Genomic DNA, 24,484 nt, shown 5'->3' with positions numbered 1-24,484 from the left:
ATCCAATTGGGAAACACTGAAGCTGGGGAAAGTGAGCACCGGTTGAGTATACAGGCACTTATTTTTCAACCTGAATATGTCTAAGTTGGCTTCCAGACATGTCCTGCATGGTAGTTTCTTTAAAGGCATGTCTGTAATTGTTGCCAGTGGAGCAAGGGAAAAAAGCTATCCACAGCCCAGTAGAAGGCATACACGATTAGGCCAGGGATTACCAAAATATCAACTATATGTACACTACAGAATAGTATGGTTTGTGTAAGTCACCTAGATTTAATGTTATTGACAGACAGGGCTCATTTACTTGAGTGTAGTGAATTACTTTAGGGGTGGCATTCAGCACAGCAACTCCTGACCTGCAAGGACCATCAAGCAGGTCGGGGCCTTCAAAGGAGCAGCGTGGAGCAGACCACTTCAAGGTACAGCGTGTGCTGGAGAGCGGCGGCTATGAAGAGGGTGACTGGATTGGATATCACCAAGGTTCAGGTCGCTGATTGAAGCATGGGCAGGTACAGCAGGAGCGGCGAGGTCAGGCCGCAGGAGCGGTGAGTGATCGTGGAGCGACGTGATCGGGGCCCAGGAAAGGCCAGAGTTCAGGGCGCAGAAGGGGCGAGGGCCCCAGGGTAGCACAGGCCAGCCCACATTGCGATATGTGCGCGCACTAGATCCGTACAGCAAAGCTGGCCTCCAGTTGTCTTGGTTAATCCTTGCCACTGGATAAAGACCTAGCTCTGTCGAGCCCGTGTGGTGGCTGGTGTGCAACGGTCACCACACGTTAAAAAAATCCACGCACAGGCATCTTCCACCCTTCAACATGTAGTTCAGGTCCTGGAATATTAGGTCCTTCAGTGAAACACCTGTGAACTCATCCCTTTTTGGCGTGGAAGCAAGTCATCCTCGTTTCGAGGGACCGCCTATGATGATGATGATGGTGGATTGTAAATTGAAGTTTTGGATCAAAGCAGAGAATGTCTCCACAGGAAAAGTGATGCGAGAAGGTGTGAGAGTCAGTCAGCCATTCGAATGTGTCAACTTGGTCACCTGTGTGTTATAGTCATAAAATTCATGGCAAGAGTTGATTGTGGCAATAAACCAGTTTCAGGCGGTTGAGTGGCTGGTTGTTTAGTTTACATTGTCAGTCTGTCAGTATCTGCATAACTTCTGATGTAACATGCTTTATTGATAGTAAGTATGGAATAGAGAGTTCAAAGGCCTGATTTTGTATCCGATGTGAGCGAACACTGTCTCAAGAAGAGGTACTGGAAACGGAACGCTTACATCTCAAGCAGGAAGCATGCACTGGTTTTGTGAAGTGTATGTCTCGGTAACTTTTACACTGTTTTTTGTGTAGTATGAAGTTTAAATAAAGGCATGATCCTGCCATTACTACAACTGTGTGTGTGGGCAATCTGGCGTTTAAAACAAAATGAAAAAGAGGAGAGCAGTTCAATATTATCTATTTTACGAGGTACATTTATCAAGTTCATGCTGAAATAGCAAGTTGACTTGTATGGAGCATGGGCTGCCACCAGAAATTTGAATTTGGCCGAGAGATAGCTGGAAGAGTGTCCAAATCGTAACACGAGGAAGAAAGCCTGTTCTAACTGCAGCCACCAACCTGGTCAACTGTGTAGAAAATAGAATCATAGACGTCGCTCTGTGTATACACAGCGTAGAAGGCATCAAACCCATCCGTGTAATCCTTCAGGAAGATGTTCTTAAACGTCATTGTGTTTTCCTCTGTAAAATCCACCACCATCTGGTTACTCAACCCAAACAGGATCAACTGTGGGGGGAACAGCAAGAGGCATTAGTCTCCAAACAGCAATGTATTGCCCTAGTAATGGAGCTCTCTCTCATCTAGCTTGTGTCCTGTAGGGAACAAACTTGCCGACATTTGGGATGTTTTTCACTTTCTATTCCACAGACTGACTCTTTTGGGGATTGTCCTTTGAGGAGAGATTGAGTAGATTTAGGCATATATTCTCTAAAGTTTAGAAGAATGAGAGGTGATCTCATTGAAACATACAAAATTCTTGCAGGGCTTGACAGGGTAGATGCAGGGAGGACGTTTCCCCCTGGCTGGGGAGTCTAGAACTAGGGGTCACAGTCTCAGAATAAGTGGTTGGTCATTTAATACTGAGATGAGGAGAAATTTCTTCAGTCATGAGGGTGGTGAATTTTTGGAATTCTCTGCCCCAGAGGGGTGTGGAGACTTAGTCGCTGAGTATATTCAAGACAGAGATCGATAGATTTTGGGATGTTAAGGGAATCAAGGGATATGGGGACAGTGCAGTTGAGGTAGATGATCAGCCATGATCTTATTGAATGGCGGAGCAGACTCTTGGGGCCAAATGGGCTACTCCTGCTCCGAGTTCTTACGTTCTATAAATTCTTGCGGTGACTCGGCTGTAGCAGGGAGCCTTGTAGAGCAAGAAGATGGAGGTTGGCTGTCAAGGAATGTCCCTACGTGCTAACGCCTGAACTAATATAACGGGGCATGAAGTAAATATTGACAAAAGGACTTGTTGCCCCACCCTGAGCACACTGACCAAAGAGGGAGAACAGTCTTTGCTCTGGGACCAGCAACAGTTTAAAATATATAGGTTATTTATCTCATTGCTGTTTGTGGGAGCTTGCTGAGCACAAATAAGCTGCCGCGTTTCCTACATTGCAACAGAGGCTACACTTCAATGGCTGTAAAGCGCTTTGGGACGTCCCACGGTCACGAAAGATGCTGTAGAAATGCAAGTTCATTCTATCATTCCCAGTCACAGACCTGAGCAAGCAGTACTGTTGTTCTTCAGCTCCAGTTGACTATGTAGGGTCTAATGTTGATAAATCTCCTTCAGTTCTGTTAGCACTCTCACCATCTTGTCACTATGTAGCATGACTTCACCCCCAGCCCCCCATAGTATGTATGCAAGGGTAAGAACAAGCTATTTGGCCCCTCTACTCTTCTAAACACACCCTCCAACCTTCCAAAAAACCTAACTCACCCAACACAGCATAAAACGACCCCACCCAAAGGTCTGGGTGAGACTGAAGGTTTACGGTGTGTTCCAATGGTTGCCACGAGACACCAAGCACCCCACCCATCACCCCGTCTCACCCACGCGTCTGACCAGAATACCACGTAGGGCGTCGATGGATTATTAACCTCAGCCTCTTGAAGCATAAGACATGGCCATGCCGAGTTTCGAGTTGGTTGTGCTGCTGGTTTAAAGATTGGATGAGTCTCGCTCTGTAATACCCAAGGTTCATAAAACCCAATGGTTAGAAAGGTTTAAAGTCTTGGTTAATCTTAGCTCCGATCCCCCTGAAGAGTAAAATGATTTAAGACACAAGCCAACTTTACTTGGCACCACTGCAGCTGCCATTTCCACGCGGATTTTCATCAACCTACGGAATTCTTGAAAGGTGCGTTCATCGATGCGGGAGAAAATTCAACAGCCTCGCAGTTCAACGTGCTAAAGACCTCGCTGTCAAGGCACACGCACCAACCATTCATAGACAGTCCCTCGAAATGAGGATGATCCGCTTCCAAGCCAAAAAAGGATGAGTTCACAGGTGTTTCAATGAAGGACCCACACTACATGTTGAAGGGTGGAAGATGCCTGTGCGTGGATTTTTTTAACGTGTGGTGGCCGTTGCACACCAGGAACCACACGGGCTTGACAGAGCTAGGTCTTGGTCCAGTGGCAAGGGTTAACCCTGATGACTGGAGACCTGCTCTGCTGCACGGACCTAGTGCACACATATCTCGCAGTGTGGGCTGGCCCGTGCTGCCCCTGGGCCCCGATCACATCCCTCCACAGTCTCTCGCTGCTCCTTCACCCCGACCTCGTCGCTCCTGCTGTATCTGATGCATCTGCCCATGCTCCAATCACCAACCTGGACCTTGATGACGGCACTCTTCGTTGCCATTGCTTTTGCTCCATTCAAAAAAAAAAATTAAAAAGGAAGTCGCTGAACTGCTGAGTTGAGGGCAGCGGGTGAAGGGAGGTCGCCCCTCACGTGACTCCAGCCAACAATTCAGTGCTCCAATAAACTCATGATCATTCTGACCATCATTCACAAGATCACTCCAAAGGAAAGCCAATACATCCCATCCAGAAGGACAATGCAATGGGGGGAGGGGTGTGGAATACAACATCCAAATGTTTCCTACATGATCCCAGGGATTTTTCATCCATCACACTTCCCAGAGACCATTGCACGCACTGATCACTCTGTGAAAAGAACGGCCCGATTTCTGTCCTAAATTTACCTTTCAAATTTACTTGCGACTCAGTGGGCAGCACCCTCACCTCGGAGTCAGAAGGTTGTGGGTTCAAGTCCCACTCCGGGGACTTGAGCACATAAATCTATGCTGACACTCCCAGTGCAGTGCTGAGGGAGTGCCGCACTGTCGGAGGTGCCGTCTTTCGGATGAGACGTTAAACCGAGGCCCCGTCTGCTCTCTCAGGTGGACGCAAAAGATCTAATGGCACTATTTCGAAGAAGAGCAGGGGAGTTATTGTGGAAAGATAGAAAAAGAGCAACCATAGATTGCAAGGCTTGCTGGGACATTATATTTGGTCAACCTAAGAATTCGAGCTTACTTCAGCAACTATACCAAACAAGCTGTCAACAGTTGAAACCACAGGTTGCATTACCTCACGGCAGCTAAGGTCATCTGTCTTCTCTGTCTAATTATAATCACAATAAGGATGTGTAAACCAAAAAAACCAGACAGTGTACACAGGGGGCAAGGAGAAGTTAGTCCAAAATAAGGAAAGGGTATCTAAGACAAGTAGCCATTGGATAACACTAATGAAGTAATTAAATTAACTGCTAGACTCTGCACTATTACAAAAAAAGGAGGAACCATCACATATGATAGGAGGTATAAATATTCCAAAATTTCTGTAGATTGTCGGAGTTGGTACCCTAAGCCTTTGTCGAGGGCACTCTCCCCTTGTATACAAGTAAAAATAAACTAACAATCTGACTGTCTGCTTGTGTTAAGAGTCTTACCTTCGACATTATCCCCAGAGTCTTGGCCAATATTTTTTCTCAATCAACATAATAAAAACAGATTTTCAGGCCATTATCACATTGCTGTGTGTGGGAGCTTGCTGTGCGCAAATTGGCTGCCTCATTTCCCACATTACAACAGTGACTGCACTCCAAAAGTACTTCATTGGCTGTAAAGCGCTTTGGGACGTCCCGAGGTTGTGCTAGGCACAATAGATTTAGATCAAACCTCTTTAGATTTAGCATGTTTGAATATTACAGTACTTAGTTCCCACGAGGAGTGTCACGAGTGGATTATAGTCAGCGAACCAGAGTCCAAGTCCAAGCACTAAACTCATTCCCACGACCCCTTTCGGTACACACACTTTAAAAAAAATTTTTCGGGATGTGGGCATCGCTGGCAAGGCCAGCATTTATCGCCCATTCCTAGTTGCCCTCGAGAAGGTGGTAAAGGTGCTCCCACAGTGCCGTTAGGGAGGGAGCACCAGGATTTTCACCCAGTGATGAAGGAACGGTTGATATATTTTCAAGTCAGGATGGTGTTTGACTTGGGGCTTGGGGAGGGGGGAGGGGGGTGGCGGGGTAACTTGGAGGTGGTGGTATTCTCCTAAACACTGGGTAAATAAACGGAGTTTAGAAGAATGAGAGGTGATCTCATTGAAACATACATAATTCTTACAGGACGAGACAGTAGATGCAGGGAGGATGTTTCCCTCTGACTGGGGAGGCTAGAACCAGGGGTCACAGTCTCAGAATAAGGGGTTGGCCATTTAGGACTGACGAGGAGAAATTTCTTCACTCAGAGGCTGGTGAATCTTTGGAATTATCTGCCCCAGAGGGCTGTGGAGGCTCAGTCATTGAGTACATTCAAGACAGAGATCGATAGATTTTTGGATATTAAGGGAATCAAGGGATATGGGGACAGTGCAGGAAAGTGGAGTTGAGGTAGAAGATCAGCCATTATCTTATTGAATGGGGGGAGCAGACTCGAGGAGTTGAATGGCCGACCCCTGCTCCTAATTCTTATGTAAATAAACCTTTAATTTATAAAGCTACTCATCGTGTCAAAGCGCTTTGCACGAATGAATAACAAGTGCAGAGACCTGTGTAGATGAACACACCACTTATGATGGTATCGAGCCATGAAGGATCTCTGGCCTGTGCTAATGTAGCTGATCAGCTGAAGCAGCAGTGAGTATCCCAGCTCCCCTGGGGAGCACAGGGTTTCTGTTATCACCATCAGAGAACAGGGAGGCCCCAGAGTCAGTCCAGCTCATGTTCCGACCTGTGGCCACTCCGACACAGCCGATGGCTGCAGGTGTCACACCTTACCTGTGCTGTGACTGCTATGAGCTTGATGATTTGCACCAGCAGCTTGAAGGGCTTCCGGCCTTTCGCTCGGTATTTATCACAGGGACTCATGAAGAAATATTTCAGCTTCCTCCTTAGTTCCTCCTCCTGCATGTCCAACACAGCCTGGGATGGCAGGCTGGAGTGAGGAGTGATCACGTGCACATCATCCTGGGAGCCATAATTATTCACTGGAGTCAGCAGCTTATCCCTCTCTACATGGACGGGAAAGAAAGTTCAACAATCAATGAGTCAGAAGTTACAAGTTGTCAAGAAGCAAATGCCAGGCGCCTGAGCTCTCAGTCTGACCGGGGCCCACTCGACCCCGACCCCACACGACCCCAGACCCATGATCTCCGGGCCCACTCAACCCCCAGACACTGGCACACCCGTCTCCCTCAACCTCTTTGGGTCGCGAGTCGTGTTACGCCAGGAGGGGTTGAATGGATTTCGTGTGTCACTAACCACACCTCACGTGGAATGTGAAGCCAAGCTTCCTCCAGCCCGTTCAGGTGAAGAGATAAAGGTCGAGTGTCTCCACTCGACAGGAAGCAGGGACTTTCCCCGGTACCCTGACCAACAACCTCTTCGCCAACAACCACCACCAACAATGCAGATTAACCAGTCATTCCACTCACTGCTGTTTGACACACATCACTGGCACAAAGTGACGGAGCCAGAAACACAGACACAGCACTTCCAACAGGTCAACTGTTCCCACTTCAGGATAAGGAGCAACAAAAGATTGTAGAGCTGACTCTGTACTATGCACACAGACACAGGTCCACTGCCCCTCCCAGATACCCAACCTTCCCCCACCTCATTCCCATTTACAGCCACAGAAAACCTGATTTGTACAAAGCAACACATCAGTGTGTTTAGAGACACGGAAACAAAATTCAGGATTAAATCCACACATAAACCAACACCCGGGCACTGTACTGCAACAAGGACAGTGCACAGAACAGTTGTAAGTCAATAATGTCAACTCTGGCGATTTAATGAGACAGACAGGATTTTTAATGAAACCCACCCCTCACTCTCAGAAAACTCATGCATTTTCTTCACAAAGGCTAAAGGAGCCATGACTGTGCCAGTAAGAGACTGACTGATTGACCCTGCAGGAATAGGGAGCTTTTCTACCATAGCAGTGACTGATCGTATGTGTGTACAGAGCTTGGTCGCCAGTCGTCTTGGTTAGCCCTTGCCGCTGGAGCGTGTTCAGCTTCCACAATCCAACAGTCTGCCTCACAACAACTTGTATTTATATAGCCCCTTTAACATAGTAAAAAGTCCTAAGGCACTTCACGTCAGTGTTTTAAGACAAAACAAATAAATTTGACACCGAGCCACATAGGACGACATTATAGCAGATGACCAAAAGCTTGGTCAAAGAGGTAAACAGAAAAACATTTGGCCCTTGAAGCCTGCACCGCCATTCAATAAGATCATGGCTGATTATTCAACTTCAGTAGCCCATTCCTGCTTTCCCTTGATCCATACCCTCTCCAGACCCCTTGATCCCTTTGGCCGTAAGGGCCACATCTAACTCCCTTTTGAATATATCTAATGAACTGGCCTCAACAACTTTCTGCGATAGAGAATTCCACAGGTTAACCTCTGAGTGAAGAAGTTTCTCCTCATCTCGGTCCTAAATGGCTTACCCCTTATTCTTAGATTGTGCCTCCTAGTTCTGGAACTCCCCAGCAACGGGAACATTCTTCCTGCATCGAACCTGTCCAATCCCGTCAGAATTTATATGTTTCTATGAGATCCCCTCTCATTCTTCTAAACTCCAGTGGATACAAGCCCACTTGATCCAGTCTCTCCTCATGTCAGTCCTGCCATCATGGGAATCAGTCTGGTGAACCTTCGCTGTACCCCCTCAATAGCAAGAACGTCCTTCCTCAGATTAGGAGACCAAAACTGAACACAATATTCCATGTGCGGCCTCACCAACGCCCTGTACTACTGCAATAAGACCTCTCTGCTCCTATACTCAAATCCTCTAGCCACTGTACAGCAAAATTCTAGAAGGACAAAGGGTGTTAAAAAAGCAAGCCTGAAGGCTTTGTGTCTTAATGCAAGGAGTATCCGCAATAAGGTGGATGAATTAACTGTGCAAATAGATGTTAACAAATATGATGTGATTGGGATTACGGAGACGTGGCTCCAGGATGATCAGGGCTGGGAACTCAACATCCAGGGGTATTCAACATTCAGGAAGGATAGAATAAAAGGAAAAGGAGGTGGGGTAGCATTGCTGGTTAAAGAGGAGATTAATGCAATAGTTAGGAAAGACATTAGCTTGGATGATGTGGAATCTATATGGGTAGAGCTGCAGAACACTAAAAGGGCAAAAATCGTTAGTGGGAGTTGTGTACAGACCTCCAAACAGTAGTAGTGATGTCGGGGAGGGCATCAAACAGGAAATTAGGAGTGCATGCAATAAAGGTGCAGCAGTTATAATGGGTGACTTTAATATGCACATAGATTGGGCTAGCCAAACTGGAAGCAATACGGTGGAGGAGGATTTCCTGGAGTGCATAAGGGATGGTTTTCTTGACCAATATGTCGAGGAACCAACTAGGGGGGGGGAGGCCATCTTAGACTGGGTGTTGTGTAATGAGAGAGGATTAATTAGCAATCTCATTGTGCGAGGCCCCTTGGGGAAGAGTGACCATAATATGGTGGAATTCTGCATTAGGATGGAGAATGAAACAGTTAATTCAGAGACCATGGTCCAGAACTTGAAGGGTAACTTTGAAGGTATGAGGCATGAATTGGCTAAGATAGATTGGCTAATGATACTTAAGGGATTGACTGTGGATGGGCAATGGCAGACATTTAGAGACCGCATGGATGAATTACAACAATTGTACATTCCTGTCTGGCGTAAAAATAAAAAAGGGAAGGTGGCTCAACTGTGGCTATCTAGGGAAATCAGGGATCGTATTAAAGCCAAGGAAATGGCATACAAATTGGCCAGAAATAGCAGCGAACCTGGGGACTGGGAGAAATTTAGAACTCAGCAGAGGAGGACAAAGGGTTTGATTAGGGCAGGGAAAATGGAGTACGAGAAGAAGCTTGCAGGGAACATTAAGGCGGATTGCAAAAGTTTCTATAGGTATGTAAAGAGAAAAAGGTTAGTAAAGACAAACGTAGGTCCCCTGCAGTCAGAATCAGGGGAAGTCATAACGGGGAACAAAGAAATGGCAGACCAATTGAACAAGTACTTTGGTTCAGTATTCACTAAGGAGGATACAAACAACCTTCCGGATATAAAAGTGGTCAGAGGGTCTAGTAAGGAGGAGGAACTGAGGGAAATCTTTATTAGTCGGGAAATTGTGTTGGGGAAATTGATGGGATTGAAGGCCGATAAATCCCCAGGGCCTGATGGACTGCATCCCAGAGTACTTAAGGAGGTGGCCTTGGAAATAGCGGATGCATTGACAGTCATTTTCCAACATTCCATTGACTCTGGATCAGTTCCTATCGAGTGGAGGGTAGCCAATGTAACCCCACTTTTTAAAAAAAGGAGGGAGAGAGAAAGCAGGGAATTATAGACCGGTCAGCCTGACCTCAGTAGTGGGTAAAATGATGGAATCAATTATTAAGGATGTCATAGCAGCGCATTTGGAAAATGGTGACATGATAGGTCCAAGTCAGCATGGATTTGTGAAAGGGAGATCATGCTTGACAAATCTTCTGGAATTTTGTGAGGATGTTTCCAATAAAGTGGACAAAGGAGTACCAGTTGATGTGGTATATTTGGACTTTCAGAAGGCTTTCGACAAGGTCCCACACAGATTAATGTGCAAAGTTAAAGCACATGGGATTGGGGGTAGTGTGCTGACGTGGATTGAGAACTGGTTGTCAGACAGGAAGCAAAGAGTAGGAGTAAATGGGTACTTTTCGGAATGGCAGGCAGTGACTAGTGGGGTACCGCAGGGTTCTGTGCTGGGGCCCCAGCTGTTTACATTGTACATTAATGATTTAGACGAGGGGATTAAATGTAGTATCTCCAAATTTGCGGATGACACTAAGTTGGGTGGCAGTGTGAGCTGCGAGGAGGATGCTATGAGGCTGCAGAGTGACTTGGATAGGTTAGGTGAGTGGGCAAATGCGTGGCAGATGAAGTATAATGTGGATAAATGTGAGGTTATCCACTTTGGTGGTAAAAACAGAGAGACAGACTATTATCTGAATGGTGACAGATTAGGAAAAGGGGAGGTGCAAAGAGACCTGGGTGTCATGGTACATCAGTCATTGAAGGTTGGCATGCAGGTGCAGCAGGCGGTTAAGAAAGCAAATGGCATGTTGGCCTTCATAGCAAGGGGATTTGAGTACAGAGGCAGGGGGGTGTTGCTACAGTTGTACAGGGCATTGGTGAGGCCACACCTGAAGTATTGTGTACAGTTTTGGTCTCCTAACCTGAGGAAGGACATTCTTGCTATTGAGGGAGTGCAGCGAAGGTTCACCAGACTGATTCCCGGGATGGCGGGACTGACCTATCAAGAAAGACTGGATCAACTGGGCTTGTATTCACTGGAGTTCAGAAGAGTGAGAGGGGACCTCATAGAAACGTTTAAAATTCTGACGGGTTTGGACAGGTTGGATGCAGGAAGAATGTTCCCAATGTTGGGGAAGTCCAGAACCAAGGGTCACAGTCTAAGGATAAGTGGTAAGCCATTTAGGACCGAGATAAGGAGAAACTTCTTCACCCAGAGAGTGGTGAACCTGTGGAATTCTCTACCACAGAAAGTAGTTGAGGCCAATTCACTAAATATATTCAAAAGGGAGTTAGATGAAGTCCTTACTACTCGGGGGATCAAGGGGTATGGCGTAAAAGCAGGAAGGGGGTACTGAAGTTTCATGTTCAGCCATGAACTCATTGAATGGCGGTGCAGGCTAGAAGGGCTGCACCTATTTTCTATGTTTCTATGAAGGCCAACATGCCATTTGTCTTCTTTACCACCGGCTGTACCTGCATGACAAACTTCAATGACTGATGTACCATGACACCCAAATCTCGTTACACCTCCCCCCTTTTCCTAATCTGTCACCATTCAGATAATATTGTCTTCCTGTTTTTGCCACCAAAGTGGATAACCTCACATTTATCCACATTATACTGCATCTGCCATGCATTTGCCCACTCACCTAACCTGTCCAAATCACCCTACAGCCTCTTAGCATCCTCCTCACAGCTCACACCACCACCCAGCTTAGTGCCATCTGCAAACTTGGATATATTACATTCAATTCCTTCATCTAAATCATTGATGTATATTGTAAATAGCTGGGGTCCCAGCACTGAAACCTGCGGCACCCCACTAGTCACTACCTGCCATTCTGAAAAGGACCCATTTATTCCGACTCTCTGCTTCCTATCTGCCAACCAGTTCTCTATCCAAGTCAGTACATTACCCCCAATACCATGTGCTTTAATTTTGCACACCAATCTCTTGTGTGGCACCTTGTCAAAAGTCTTTTGAAAGTCCAAATACACCACATCCACTGGTTCTCCCTTGTCCACTCTACTAGTTACATCCTCAAAAAATTTTAGGAGATTTGCCAAGCATGATTTCCCTTTCATAAATCTATGCTGATTTGGACCGATCCTGTCACTGATTTGCAAATGCACTGCTATTTCATCTTTAATAACTGATTCCAACATTTTCCCACCATCGATGTCAGGCTAATCGGTCCATAATTCCGTTTTCTCTCTCCCTCCTTTTCTAAAAAGTGGTGTTACATTAGCAACCCTCCAGTCCATAGGAACTGATCCAGAGTCATTGGAATGTTGGAAAATGATCACCAATGTATCCGCTATTTCTAGGGCCACTTCCTTAATTAATCTGGGATGGAGCCTATCAGGCACTGGGGATTTATCGGCCTTCAATCCCATCAATTTCCCCAACACCATTTCCTGACTAATAAGGATTTCCTTCAGTTCCTCCTTTTCGCTAGACCTTCGAACCCCTAGTATTTCCGGAAGGTTATTTGTTCAATTGGTAGGTTTTAAGGAGCGTCTTAAAGGAAGAAAGAGAAGTAGAGAGGCGGAGAGGTTATACAGGGAGGTCCAGAGCTTGGGACCCAGGCAACTGAAGGCACGGTCACCGGTGGTTGAGCGATTATAATCAGGGATGCTCAGGAGGGCAGAATTAGAGGAATGTAGACATGTCCTGGGGGGGGGGGGGGGGGGGGGGAAGAAGGTTGTGGGGCTGGAGGAGATTACAGAGATAGGGAGGGGGGGGGAAGCCATAGAGGGATTTCTAAACAAGGATGAGAATTTTGAGATCGAGGCGTTGCTTAATGTAGGTAACCAATGTAGGTCAGCAAGCACAGGGGTGAGTGGGTGAATGGGCCAGTTAGGACACGGGGCAGCCGAGTTTTGGATCACCTCTAGTTTACATAGTGTAGAATTTGGGTGGCCAGCCAGGAGTGCGTTGGAATAGTCAAGTCTCGAGGTAACAAAGGCATGGATGAGGGCTGAGGCAGGGGGCAGAGACGGGCAGGGTTACGTATAGGTACACACACGAATAGGTACTTTTGCGAAGTACCAGGAAACGGTCACTCTTTTGCACCCCAGAAAGAGTTAGCACCATCCGGAGAGAAGGGAGGCGGGGGAATCCCAGAACTGATTGGAAGATGACAAACTCCTGTGGGTACAAAAGGCCACGTGTTTATGTAGCCAAATGCTTCACAGACACTGAGCAAATATGCTGGTAAATGTGGCAGCCAACTTGCACACAAATAGCAAAAAATAAACATTTGTATGGCGCCTTTCTTGTCCTCAGGATGTCCCAAAATGCTTCACAGCCAATGAAGTACTTTTGAAGTGTTGTCACTGTTGTAATGTAGAAAATGCAGCAACCAATTTGTGTACAGCAAGCTCCCACAAACAGCAGGGACATAAATAAGCAATGTTTGGATGAGCGATGGGCGTTGACCAGGAGAACTCGCCTGAGCTACCAATTTTTGACATCCACATGAATGGTCAGGCGGGCTCTCAGTTTGACATCTCACCCTCCCAGTCAGTCTAGACTCAGTCAGCCGTGGCTCAGTGGGTACCCCACCCTCGCTCCGGAGGCAGAAGGTTGCGGGTTCAAGTTCCACTCCAGGAACTTGAGCACAAAAAAAATCTAGGCCGACACTCCCAGTCTTTTGGGTGAGACGTTAAACCGAGGTCCCGTCTGCTCTCTCAGGTGGGCGCTAAAGGTCCCATGGCACTATTTCGAAGAAGAGCAGGGAAGTTGTAGCTCCAGTGGAAAGGTGAGCACAATATGGCACAATGGAGCAAATAGTCTCCATCAGTGTTCCCTCCAGTATTTGTTGGGAACGTGGCCCATTCAAAATTCAGCGCATACGCAGTTTTTCCATTTAAAATACTGAATATTGCGAAGACCGAAGCCATTGTTTTCGGTCCCCGCCACAAACTGTTCCCTAGCCACTGACTCCATCCCTCTCCCCAACTTCTGTCTGAGGCTGAACCAGACTGTTCGCAACCTTGGTGTCATATTTGACCCTGAAATGAGCTTTCGACCACTAAGACCGCCTATTCCCACCTCCCTAATATCGCCTGTCTCCGCCTTTGCCTCAGCTCATCCCCTGCTGAAACCCTCATCCATGCCTTTGTTACCTCTGGACTTGACTGTTCCTATGCATGTCTAGCTGGCCTCCCACATTCTACCCTACTTAAACTAGAGGTGATATAAAACTCGTGCCCGTGTCCTAATTCGCACCAAGTCCCGCTCACCCCATCACCCCTGTGCTCGCTGACCTACATTGGCTCCCGGTTAAGCAACGCCTCGATTTCAAAATTCTCATCCTTGTTTACAAATCCCTCTATGGCCTCGCCCCTCCCCAACTCTGTAATCTCCTCCAGCCCCACAACCCCACTCCCCCCCCCCCCCCCCCCCCCCCTAGATGTCTGCGCTCCTCTAATTCTGCCCTCTTGAGCATCCATTATAATCGCTCAACCATCGGTGGCCGTGCCTTCTGTTGCCTGGGCCCCAAGCTCTGGAACTCCCTCCCTAAACCTCTCTGCCTCTCTCCTCCTTCAAGACGCTCCTTAAAACCTACCTCTTTGACCAAGCTTTTGGTCACCTGCACTAATTTCTCCTTATGCGGCTCAGTGTTAGACTTATCATCTTGGGACGTTTCACTAGGTTAAAGGCGCTATATAAATACAAGTTGTTAGTTGTGCTGGGTACCAGGTGGTGATAACAGGCACAGTTTTAAAAAAAGGATTTTTTATAAAGCATTTCCAGATGCAGAAATATAGTGCGTGCAAAAAGCTGTGACTGGTTAGGAGATTAAATAAAGCAACAAATGAGGTTTGTCAACGAACTGGCAATCTATCTTGGTTAATGTTTGGAAAAAGTAGCAACTCATGATTTCGTACCAACTCGCATGATTTTTTATTAAGAATGTGTCTCATGACTTATGAGCCGATGGGTTTGGTATCTATGCTCCCGTTAAACTGTGTGATCACTTCGCGGTGGGAGGTCCTGCACCGTCAGCTCACCCGCCGGCTTTTACAGGGAATCAACTGTGCACGCACGATCATGCAATTTGCCTCGCTCCCAAAAAACATTAGCAGGAACATTGGTTGACACACACCTGGGCACTGCACTATGACAAAGATAGTGCGCACAGTCTAACTCACATCTGGGCACTGCACGAGCACAGGGTTAAAATGAAGATCAGTATACCTGATCCTAACATCTAATCAGATATTATTGGAATGTAAAATTAACATAAGAAATAGGAGCAGGAATAGGCCATGCTGCCCCTCGAACCTGCTCCGCCATTTAATACGATCATGGCTGAACCGATCATGGACTCAGCTCCACTTCCCCGCCCGCTCCCCATAATTCCTTATTCCCTTATCAGTTAAGAAGCTGTCTATCTCCATCTTAAGTTTATTCAATGTCCCAGCTTCCTGAGGCAGAAAATTCCATAGATTTACAACCCTCCGAAGAAATTTGTCATCTCAGTTTTAAATGGGTAGCCCCTTATTCTAAGATGCCCTCTAGTTCTAGTCTCCCGTAGAACATCGTCTCTGCATCCACCTTTTCAAGCCCCCTCATAATCATATACATTTCGATAAGATCACCTCCCATTCTTCTGAATTCCAATGAGTAGAGGCCCAACCTACTCAACCTTTCCTCATAAGTCAACCTCCTCATCCCCGAAATCAACCGAGTGAACCTTCTCTGAACTGCCTCCAAAGCAAGTATATCCTTTCATAAATATGGAAACCAAAACTGCACACAGTATTCCAGGTGTTGTGGAAATGTATTTTTATCTAAGCTGATACCATACGGTATTTGTATGCCCGTTGCAATATATATATATATATATAACAAAATGGAGTCCTGGTCCTTCCAGAACTTTCTGCATAAAAACAGTCAGCTTGCATAAACAGCTAAACCTGGTTTGAGATGGCTGATGTCTCCTAGCTGTCTGATGGCCAAGTCATGCTGAGACAAGTACCCCCCCATGGTGCTCTCCTATTGTCTATACGACACAAGTTCCATGCCACACCACCCTTTTCGAAGTACTCAAACCACCAGCCATTATCTCTTGTAGAGACCTCATCCATTTGATGCAATCAGATAACTGACTAGGAAACTGAACAATCCTGACACAATGCAAAACAGGTAATAGCTCATTACCACACTCTCATGGAGTAATGGCCGGCTGGCCAACTAATAACCCTGACAAAAGGAAATATCTGGAAACCATGTCAAGACAAGGATGCAGTAATTAACTATCTGTATTCACTGACTGCGAGACAGAGCCAATACACTGGGAGAGGCCATAACTGTATAAATATCTTGTGAAACTGTACCATTGCAGAGGTGTTCACTTAGCCATTGACTGAGTGTAACCTGCCCCTTGCTAGCAAGTAAATTAAAGAAACTTCTGCCGGAGCTGAAAGTGTCGGAGTCATTCTTTTCGGAGGTCAAGATTTCGACAGTGTGGCCTCACCAATACCTTGTATAGCTGTAGCAAGACTTCCTGCTTTTATACTCCATCCCTATTGCAAAATTAATCATACAACTGTTAGTGAGGATGTTGCATGTGACAATACTTGGTAACAGGAACAATTATATTCAATAACCTGTATTTATACACCGCATTCAATGTAATAAAACGTCCCAAGGCGCTGCACAGGAGCATTAACAACATTTAACACCAAGCCACACGAGGAGATACTATAGCAGATAAGATTGATTTTAAGGAGCGGGTTAAAGGAGAGGAGTAAAGAGGCGGAGAGGTTTAGGGAAGGAATTCCAGAGCTTGGGGCCTCAGCAACTTATGGCACAGCTACCAATGGTTGAGCGATTATAATCAGAGATGCCAGAATTGGAGGAGCGCAGACATCTCAGGGGAGTTGTGGGGCTGGAGAAGGTTACAGAGATAGAGGGGTGAGGCTGTGGAGGAATTTAAAAACAAGGATGAGAATTTTAAAATGGAGGCGTTGCATAACCGGGAGACAATGTAGGTCAGCGAGCAGGACCCTAAGCCCTGAGCCCAGACACTGGCACATCAGTCTCTCCCTCAAGCTCCGAGCAAACCGTTTCCAGACTCCCCCAACCTCTTTGGGTCGTGAGTCGTGTTACGCCAGGAGGGGTTGAATGGATTTCGTGTGTCACTAACCACACCTAACGTGGAACGTGAAGCCAAGCTTCCTCCAGCCCGTTCAGGTGAAGAGATAAAGGTCGAGTGTCTCCACTTGACAGGAAGCAGGGACTTTCCCCGGTACCCTGACCAACAACCTCTTTGCCAACAACCACCACCAAAAATGCAGATTAACCAGTCATTCCACTCACTGCTGTTTGACACACATCACTGGCACAAAGTGACGGAGCCAGAAACACAGACACGGCACTTCCAACAGGTCAACTGTTTCCACTTCAGGATAAGGAGCAAGAGATTGTAGAGCTATGCACACAGACACAGGTCCACTGCCCCTCCCAGATACCCAACCTTCCCCCACCTCGCACTCTCCTCATTCCCATTTACAGCCACAGAAAACTTGATTTGTATAAAGCAACACATCAGTGTGTTTAGAGACACGGAATCACTAGGGCTACCGGTGTGTTTAGAGACACGGAAACACAATTCAGGATCAAATCCACACATAAACCAACACCCGGGCAGGATCTTGCGGAGACATCGCTGGTGGTATTTCTCCAGCGACTTGAGGTGTCTACTGTACAGGGTCCAGGTCTCTGAGCCATACAGGAGGACGGGTATTACTACAGTCCTGTAGACTAAGAGCTTGGTGGCAGATTTGAGGGCCTGGTCTTCGAACACTCTTTTCCTCAGACGGCCGATTGCAGGCTCTGTAAACCACTTCCCCTCCCTGACCGCAGATTGAAGAACCTCTATTCACACGCCGGTCACATGCAATCAATTTGTGCTACACCAGCAAATGCAAAAGGTACTTTGTGCACAGCAAGATGCCAGGGTCTCTTGTCCACTGACCGCACCAAACATGAGCAGGTGTGGACAGGGAGTGAGGTCAGGATCGGAGCTCCGCTGTGAGGCTCAGCTGCGGTCCGATATCCTGTCGACACTCTGTAGCTCGACTAGTTCACAAACAACAGTCACTTTGAAAAGAAGCTGGCATGAAAAGGGGCTGGGAATAAAATCTCCGAGTCATAAAGCAGTGTTTCTTCCACGTTAAAGCAGCTCTATCCATTCGACTGCCCCAACTACAATGAATGATTCAATATTATTCTCACTGCAACAGAATGTTATGCGTTCAAGTCTAGAGACTTGAGCATATAAATCTCGGCTGACACTCCAATGCAACACCGGAGGGGCAGGGCCGAGGGAGCGCCGCACTGACGGAGGGGCAGGGCCGAGGGAGCGCCCCATCGCCGGAGGGGCAGTGCTGAGGGAGTGCCACAGTCATCAATCAACTACCTGTTCAGGTGGACAAGATCCCAGATGCTGTTTGAAGGGGAGGAGCAAGTTCTCTCTAGCCAACATTTTTAACTGAGCCATCACTAAAACTGATTATCTGGTGATAAATCTCATCGCTGTGAGTGCGACCTTGCTGTGTGTAAATTGGCTATTGTGTTTGCCCATGTAAGAATGACTGCACTTAATGTAATGTATTGGATGCAAAGCACTTTGGGACGTCCCAGGGGTATTAAAAAGGCACCATATAACCAAGTTCTCTCTCATCTCTCTGTCTGTCTGTCCAAGGCCTTGTTAGCTCTGCCTTCCGCCTCCTCCCCCGAACTTCCCTCCAACTCCACTCCTATCCCAACCTGTGAAGCTCTGTGGGACCTTTTGGGAATGAAAGGTTCTGTGTAAACAGGAGCCATTGCGAGAGGTTTTGATAAAGCAAAATCGGGGGGGGGGGAACAACTTCCACTGATCAATGAGGACTAATGGGCATAAATTTAAGCTCATAACCAAAGGAACAATCATGTGAAAATTAAATATATATTTTTTTTTAATTGTAAGAAAATGGGTCTTTCAGAGGGTTGACAAGCACATAAGAACATAATAGGAGCAGGAGTCGGCCATTTGATCTCTCGAGCCTACTCCGCCATTTAATAAGATCATGGCTGATCTGATCTTGGCCTCAGCTCCACTTCCCTGCCCGCTCCCCATAACCCTTCATTCCCTTATCGTTTAAAACACTGTATGCCCACTTTAAATATATTCAATGACCCAGCCTCCACAGCTCTCTGGTGCAGAGAATTCCACAGATTTACAACCCTCAGAATAAATTCCTCCTCATCTCCGTTCTAAATGGACAAACCCTTATTCTGAGACTATGCCCCCTAGTTCTAGATTCCCCCACGAGGGGAAACATCCTCACTGCGTCTACCCTGTCGAGCTCCCTCATTATCTTATACGTTTCAATAAGATCACCTCTCATTCTTCTAAACACCAATGAGTATAGGCCCAACCTTTCTTCATAAGACAACCCCTTCATCTCAGGAATCAACCTCGTGAACCTTCCCTGAACTGCCTTCAATGCAAGTATAACCCTCCTTAAATAAGGAGACCAAAACTGCACGCAGTACTCCAGGTGTGGCCTCACCAATACCCTGTACAGTTGTAGGACTTCCCTACTTTTATACTCCATCCCACTTGCAATAAAGGCCAACATTCCATTTGCCTTCCTGATAGCTTGCTGTACCCTCATACTCACTTTGTGTTTCATGTACAGATCCCTCTATACTGCAGCATTCTGTAGACTCTCTCCATTTAAATAATAATTTGCTTTTTTATTTTCCCTCCCAAATTTTTGCCCACTCACACAGCCTATGTATATACCTTTGCATGATGGGCCGAAAGGCCTCCCCCTGTGCTACATTATCCAGTGCAGCACTCGGCAGGCTGTCCCGAGCACACACTTGAACCGCCCACTCATGCAATGTTGGAAACAAGGCCGGAGTCAGACAGCGGAGGAAATAAACCCATCAGACTTGGCCTCGGAGGATTAACAGAGAGCTTCGTACCGGCTTAGCCGGGTCACCCAGGCAACTTAATCTCTCCCGTGGGGTGGGCCCCCGTCACCTGATCTCAGGCCCCACCCGCGGGGACCTCCTGTGCCTCCCTCTCACCAGCCAGTCGCATTGCGGAATTACATCTGCTTCAGTTCAGGGCCGGAGAGTGAATGGGAAAGGAGCCCCGATCCGGTTGGAATTGACCTGCTCGGTGAGGCTTGGCGCCAAACAGGCCAGTGAGGTGCCAGCTTCCAGGGCCAATCTGTGCCGAGTCAGCGGATCGTCACCAGGACAACAGTACAATCGGTCTCAGTGCCCTGGGCTAGCCGGGGAAGGGGGGATTTTATTTATAAGAACATAAGAAATAAGAGTCGTCGGTCATTTGACCCCTCGAGCCTGCTCCGTCATTTAATAAGACCATGGCTGATCTGATCAGGGACTCAGCTCCACTTCCCCGCCCGCTCCCCATAACCCTTTATTTCCTTATCGCTCAAAAATCTGTCTATATCCGCCTTAAATTTATTCAATGACACAGCCTCCACAGCTCTCTGGGGCAGAGAATTCCACAGATTTACAACCCTCAGAGAGAAGAAATTCCTCCTCATCTCAGTTTTAAATGGGTGGCCCCTTATTCTAAGACTATGTCCTCTAGTTTTAGTTTCCCCATGAGTGGAAATAACCTCTCTGCATCCACCTTGCCGAGCCCCCGCATTATCTTATACGTTTCGATAAGATGACCTCTCATTCTTCTGAACTCCAATGAGTAGAGGCCCAACCTACTCAACCTTTCCTCATAAGTCAACCCCCTCATCTCCAGAATCAACCTTGTGAACCTTCTCTGAACAGCCTCCAATACGGAGACCAATACTGTACACAGGCTTGGTTTATTTTCCATAGCTCCATCGTTACAGCCAGTGTACAGCACAGAAACAGGGCTCAACAACCAGGGGACATAGATTTAGAGTAATTGGGCGGAGGATTAGAGGAGATTTGAGGGGGAACTTTTTTCTTCCAAAGGGTAGTGGGAGTCTGGAACTCACTGCCTGAAAGGTGAGCTCAGCGTTGAGGTGGGCGGGTGATAAGCAGGGCAGAGGGCAGTCTGAGAAGCAGCAAAGCTTAATAAGTAACCACCAAGAAACAGACATTGGAACAGAGGTTAATTAATCGCCCCCAGAAAATAACTTGCAGGAGATCAGGGCTCAGGGCTCGGAATACCAGGTCGGCATCCAGCAGGATACTCATTGCTGATGGGAACGGATTGGAGATTTCCCACCCCCCGCCCTCCCCTCCCAACCAACCCTCACCCACCTGATGGGAGTAATGGGTTAGCCCAATGGCCCAGCCACATAAAAGACTTGCATTTATATAGCACCTTCCACAATCGCAGGACATCCAAAAGCATTTCACGGCCTTCTGGGGTGTAGTCACTGTTGTAACGCGGCGGCCAAACTGCGCACAGCAAGCTCCCACAAACAGCAACGTGATAATGACCAGATAACCCGTTTGGTTTTTAAATTGATGTTGATCGAGGGATAAATATTGACCAGGACATTGGGGAGAACGCCCCTGCTCTTCAAAATAGTGCTGAGAGATCTTTTACTTCCGCCCGAGAGAGCAGACGAAAGACGGCACCTCCGATAGTGCAGCACTCCCTCAGCACTGTAGGCGTCAGCCTGGATTTTGTGCTCAAGTTCCTGGAGTGGGAAAAGGGGTTTCTGTTATGGGAATGACCCAGAGGGCCGAGCTGCTGGATGTGGAAGCCCTGGGCTGCCTTGTGTGTCGTCAGGCCGAGAGGGGATAAAATAACTGGAGCACTGGTAGTTTGAAGATCGGGGGGGGTCCCCCACACGTGCTGTGATCTCAGGAGCCAAAAAATGACCCAATGCTTAGACTACATATGGACAGCAGCAGGACTAGTTTCGATCGCCTAAGGGGATTGGAGAGGAATTTTATAGAATTCTCCCCTCCCCCCAAAATTGGCTTGGGGTTTTTATCCAGTTTTCCCCCTCTCCCAGGAGGTCAATGGTTTCGGATGGGGTGGGGAGTATCTGTGTTCCGATGCAGTTGCGTGGGATAATCTGAATGGACCAGTGGACCTTTCCCTGTCTGGTATTGTTTGTACGCTGAGAAATGACACAAACACCGATTTCACAACAGGAAGCTAGTGCAGCAACCAGTGTGTCGGCTGCAGATTCTCCTAAACCTCGATCACACGCACCAGGTCATGTCCAAAGCCACTTGCTTTGTTTTGGCTCTTGCCTTTCTTTAAAAAGTGATGACTCATTCTGGGGTACAATTCCACAAACAGCAGCAGCTTCCTCACCCAGTGTCCACATACACAACGAACTGGAACCTGGGCCTCTTCCTTCCCCCTTCAGAAGCCTTCTATCCAATTACAGTGACTTCCCTGCTCCCTCCCCGCTAATCCCCAGGCCCCAAGCCCCTCTCTCTCTCTCCTCCTTTAAGAAGCTCCAGTGCTCAGTGGGTAACACACTCGCCTCTGAGTCAAAAGGTTGTTGGTTCAGGTTCCACTCCAGGAAGGGACTTGAACACAAAATCTAGGCTGACGCTCCCCAGTGCAGTGCTGAGGGAGTGCCGCACTGTCGGAGGTGCCGACTTTTGGATGAGACGTTAAACTGAGGGCCCCGACTGCCCTCTCAGGTGAACGTAAAAGATCCCGTGGCACTATTTCGAAGAGGAGCAGGGGAGTTATCACCGCCTGGCCAATATTTGACCCTCACTCAACATAAACAGATTATCTGGTCATTATCACATTGCTGTGTGTGGGAGCTTGCTGTGCATAAATTGGCTGCTGCGTTTTCCACATTACAACAGGGACTACACTTAAAAAGTACTTCATTGGCTGTAAAGCGCTTTGAGACGTCCGGTGGTCGTGAAAGGTGCTATATGAATGCAAGTCTTTCATTTTAAAACCTACCATTTTGTCAAAGCTTTTGGTCACCTGTCCTAATATCTCCTTCTTTGGCTAGGTGTTTTGGCAAGGCTCCTTGAAGCACCTTGGGGTTTTTTTATGACATTAAAAGGCACATTGTTGTTGCACAGCTCAATATTGTATTTGTTCCCCAAGTTATGATAGATTTTTGTTGCGCAAGGGCATTAAAGGATATGGAGCGAAAGAGTTGAGGTACAGATGAGCCATGATCGAATAGACTGACAGAACAGGTTCAAAGGGCTGAAAGCTTCTTGTAGGGGCACGAGGAGGCCAAAGAGCCATTTCTCATATGCAAGACCCTGGCCTCTACCAACCCAGGCTATCCAACCCACTCAAACATCCCCTTCAAACAGGAAGTCAAAACCTCCAAGTACCAAATACAGTACACAACCTCCCACCACACATACACATAGGGAAGAGGACACTTTGACAAGATTTCACCCATCTCGTCACTCAAAAATCCCAATTCTTAGCCGAGGCCCTAGAGATGATCTGCTTCCAATGGAGCTCGGAAACTAACCAACTGAATGTGAGAGTGTGGAGAGGGGGCAGGGAAGTGACCTCCGAAACCCAGGAAACAGCTAAACAGAGCACATCAGATCTGGAACAACAGGAATGTAATAAAAGAACACGACAACATGCAATGAACAAAGACACCACTCTCACAACATTTACACAATCTAACAGGTGACACAGGTATTATGTACCCTGTGACAGCCATTCGAGAATTATCATCTCTTCACACGACACATCAACCTGACCAACACAGGGCCCACCCACCCCACAGACCCCAGTGACCCTACACGCCCCTCCCAATGACCTCATGACCACGAATTCCCCACCCACCCATCCTGTGACCTCAAGACCCAGCATTGCCCCCCCCCTGCGACCCCACTCCCCAGGCCGGCCCCCATGACCCTACACCAGTCACCCCAGGACCCAGGACCCCGCACTCCTTCCCCCACCCACCCCAGTGACTCCGCACTGCCCCCCATGATCCCACTTCCCACACTGATCCCCCCCCCCGTTACCCCAGTACCCCACACCGCTCCCCCAGTGACCCCAGTACCCCACACCGCTCCCCCAGTGACCCCAGTACCCCACACCGCTCCCCCAGTGACCCCAGTACCCCACACCGCTCCCCCAGTGACCCCAGTACCCCACACCGCTCCCCCAGAGACCCCACACCGCTCCCCTAGTGACCCCAGTACCCCACACCGCTCCCCCAGAGACCCCAGTACCCCACACCGCTCCCCCAGAGACCCCACACCGCTCCCCCAGTGACCCCAGTACCCCACACCGCTCCCCCAGAGACCCCAGTACCCCACACCGCTCCCCCAGAGACCCCACACCGCTCCCCCAGCACCCCACGCTGCCCGCCCAGTGACCCCACACTGCCCCTTGACCCCACCACCTCGCGCTGCCACCCCCAGTGACCCCACCACCCCGCAGTGACCCCAGCATCTCACGCTACCCCCACCTCCCCGGGCCGACCCTACCTGAGTGGCCGCAGTTTGCCGCCATGGTGCGGCGGGCGGGAGCTCCGGGCCCGGCCTCTCCTCACGCTCCCTGCCGGCTCCACAGCCGCGGCTCGTCGGCCGGCCCCGAGACCCCGCGCGGCGCCATCGTCCCGTGACCGTGACCGGCCCCGCCAATTACAGCCCGGCCTCGC

General features: G+C 48.0%; 1 protein-coding gene across 1 annotated transcript in view; it reads right to left on the bottom strand.

Annotated features, from left to right (window-relative positions):
* The window catches only part of mcoln1a (mucolipin TRP cation channel 1a), a 64,634-nt gene extending 40,150 nt beyond the window's left edge, over nucleotides 1–24,484 (bottom strand). The window contains exons 1-3 of the mRNA XM_070867078.1: nucleotides 24,312–24,484; nucleotides 6,349–6,581; nucleotides 1,616–1,783 (exon numbers count right to left, since the gene is read on the bottom strand). Of these exons, the coding sequence (XP_070723179.1) occupies nucleotides 1,616–1,783; nucleotides 6,349–6,581; nucleotides 24,312–24,336 (426 nt within the window). The 5' untranslated portion in view covers nucleotides 24,337–24,484. The remainder of the gene's footprint in view (nucleotides 1–1,615; nucleotides 1,784–6,348; nucleotides 6,582–24,311) is intronic.

Source organism: Pristiophorus japonicus, chromosome 24 (assembly GCF_044704955.1).
Source record: "Pristiophorus japonicus isolate sPriJap1 chromosome 24, sPriJap1.hap1, whole genome shotgun sequence".
Classification (NCBI taxonomy): domain Eukaryota; kingdom Metazoa; phylum Chordata; class Chondrichthyes; family Pristiophoridae; genus Pristiophorus; species Pristiophorus japonicus.
Note: the sequence above shows the minus strand (reverse complement) of the source record. Positions and strands in the feature narration are given on the sequence as shown.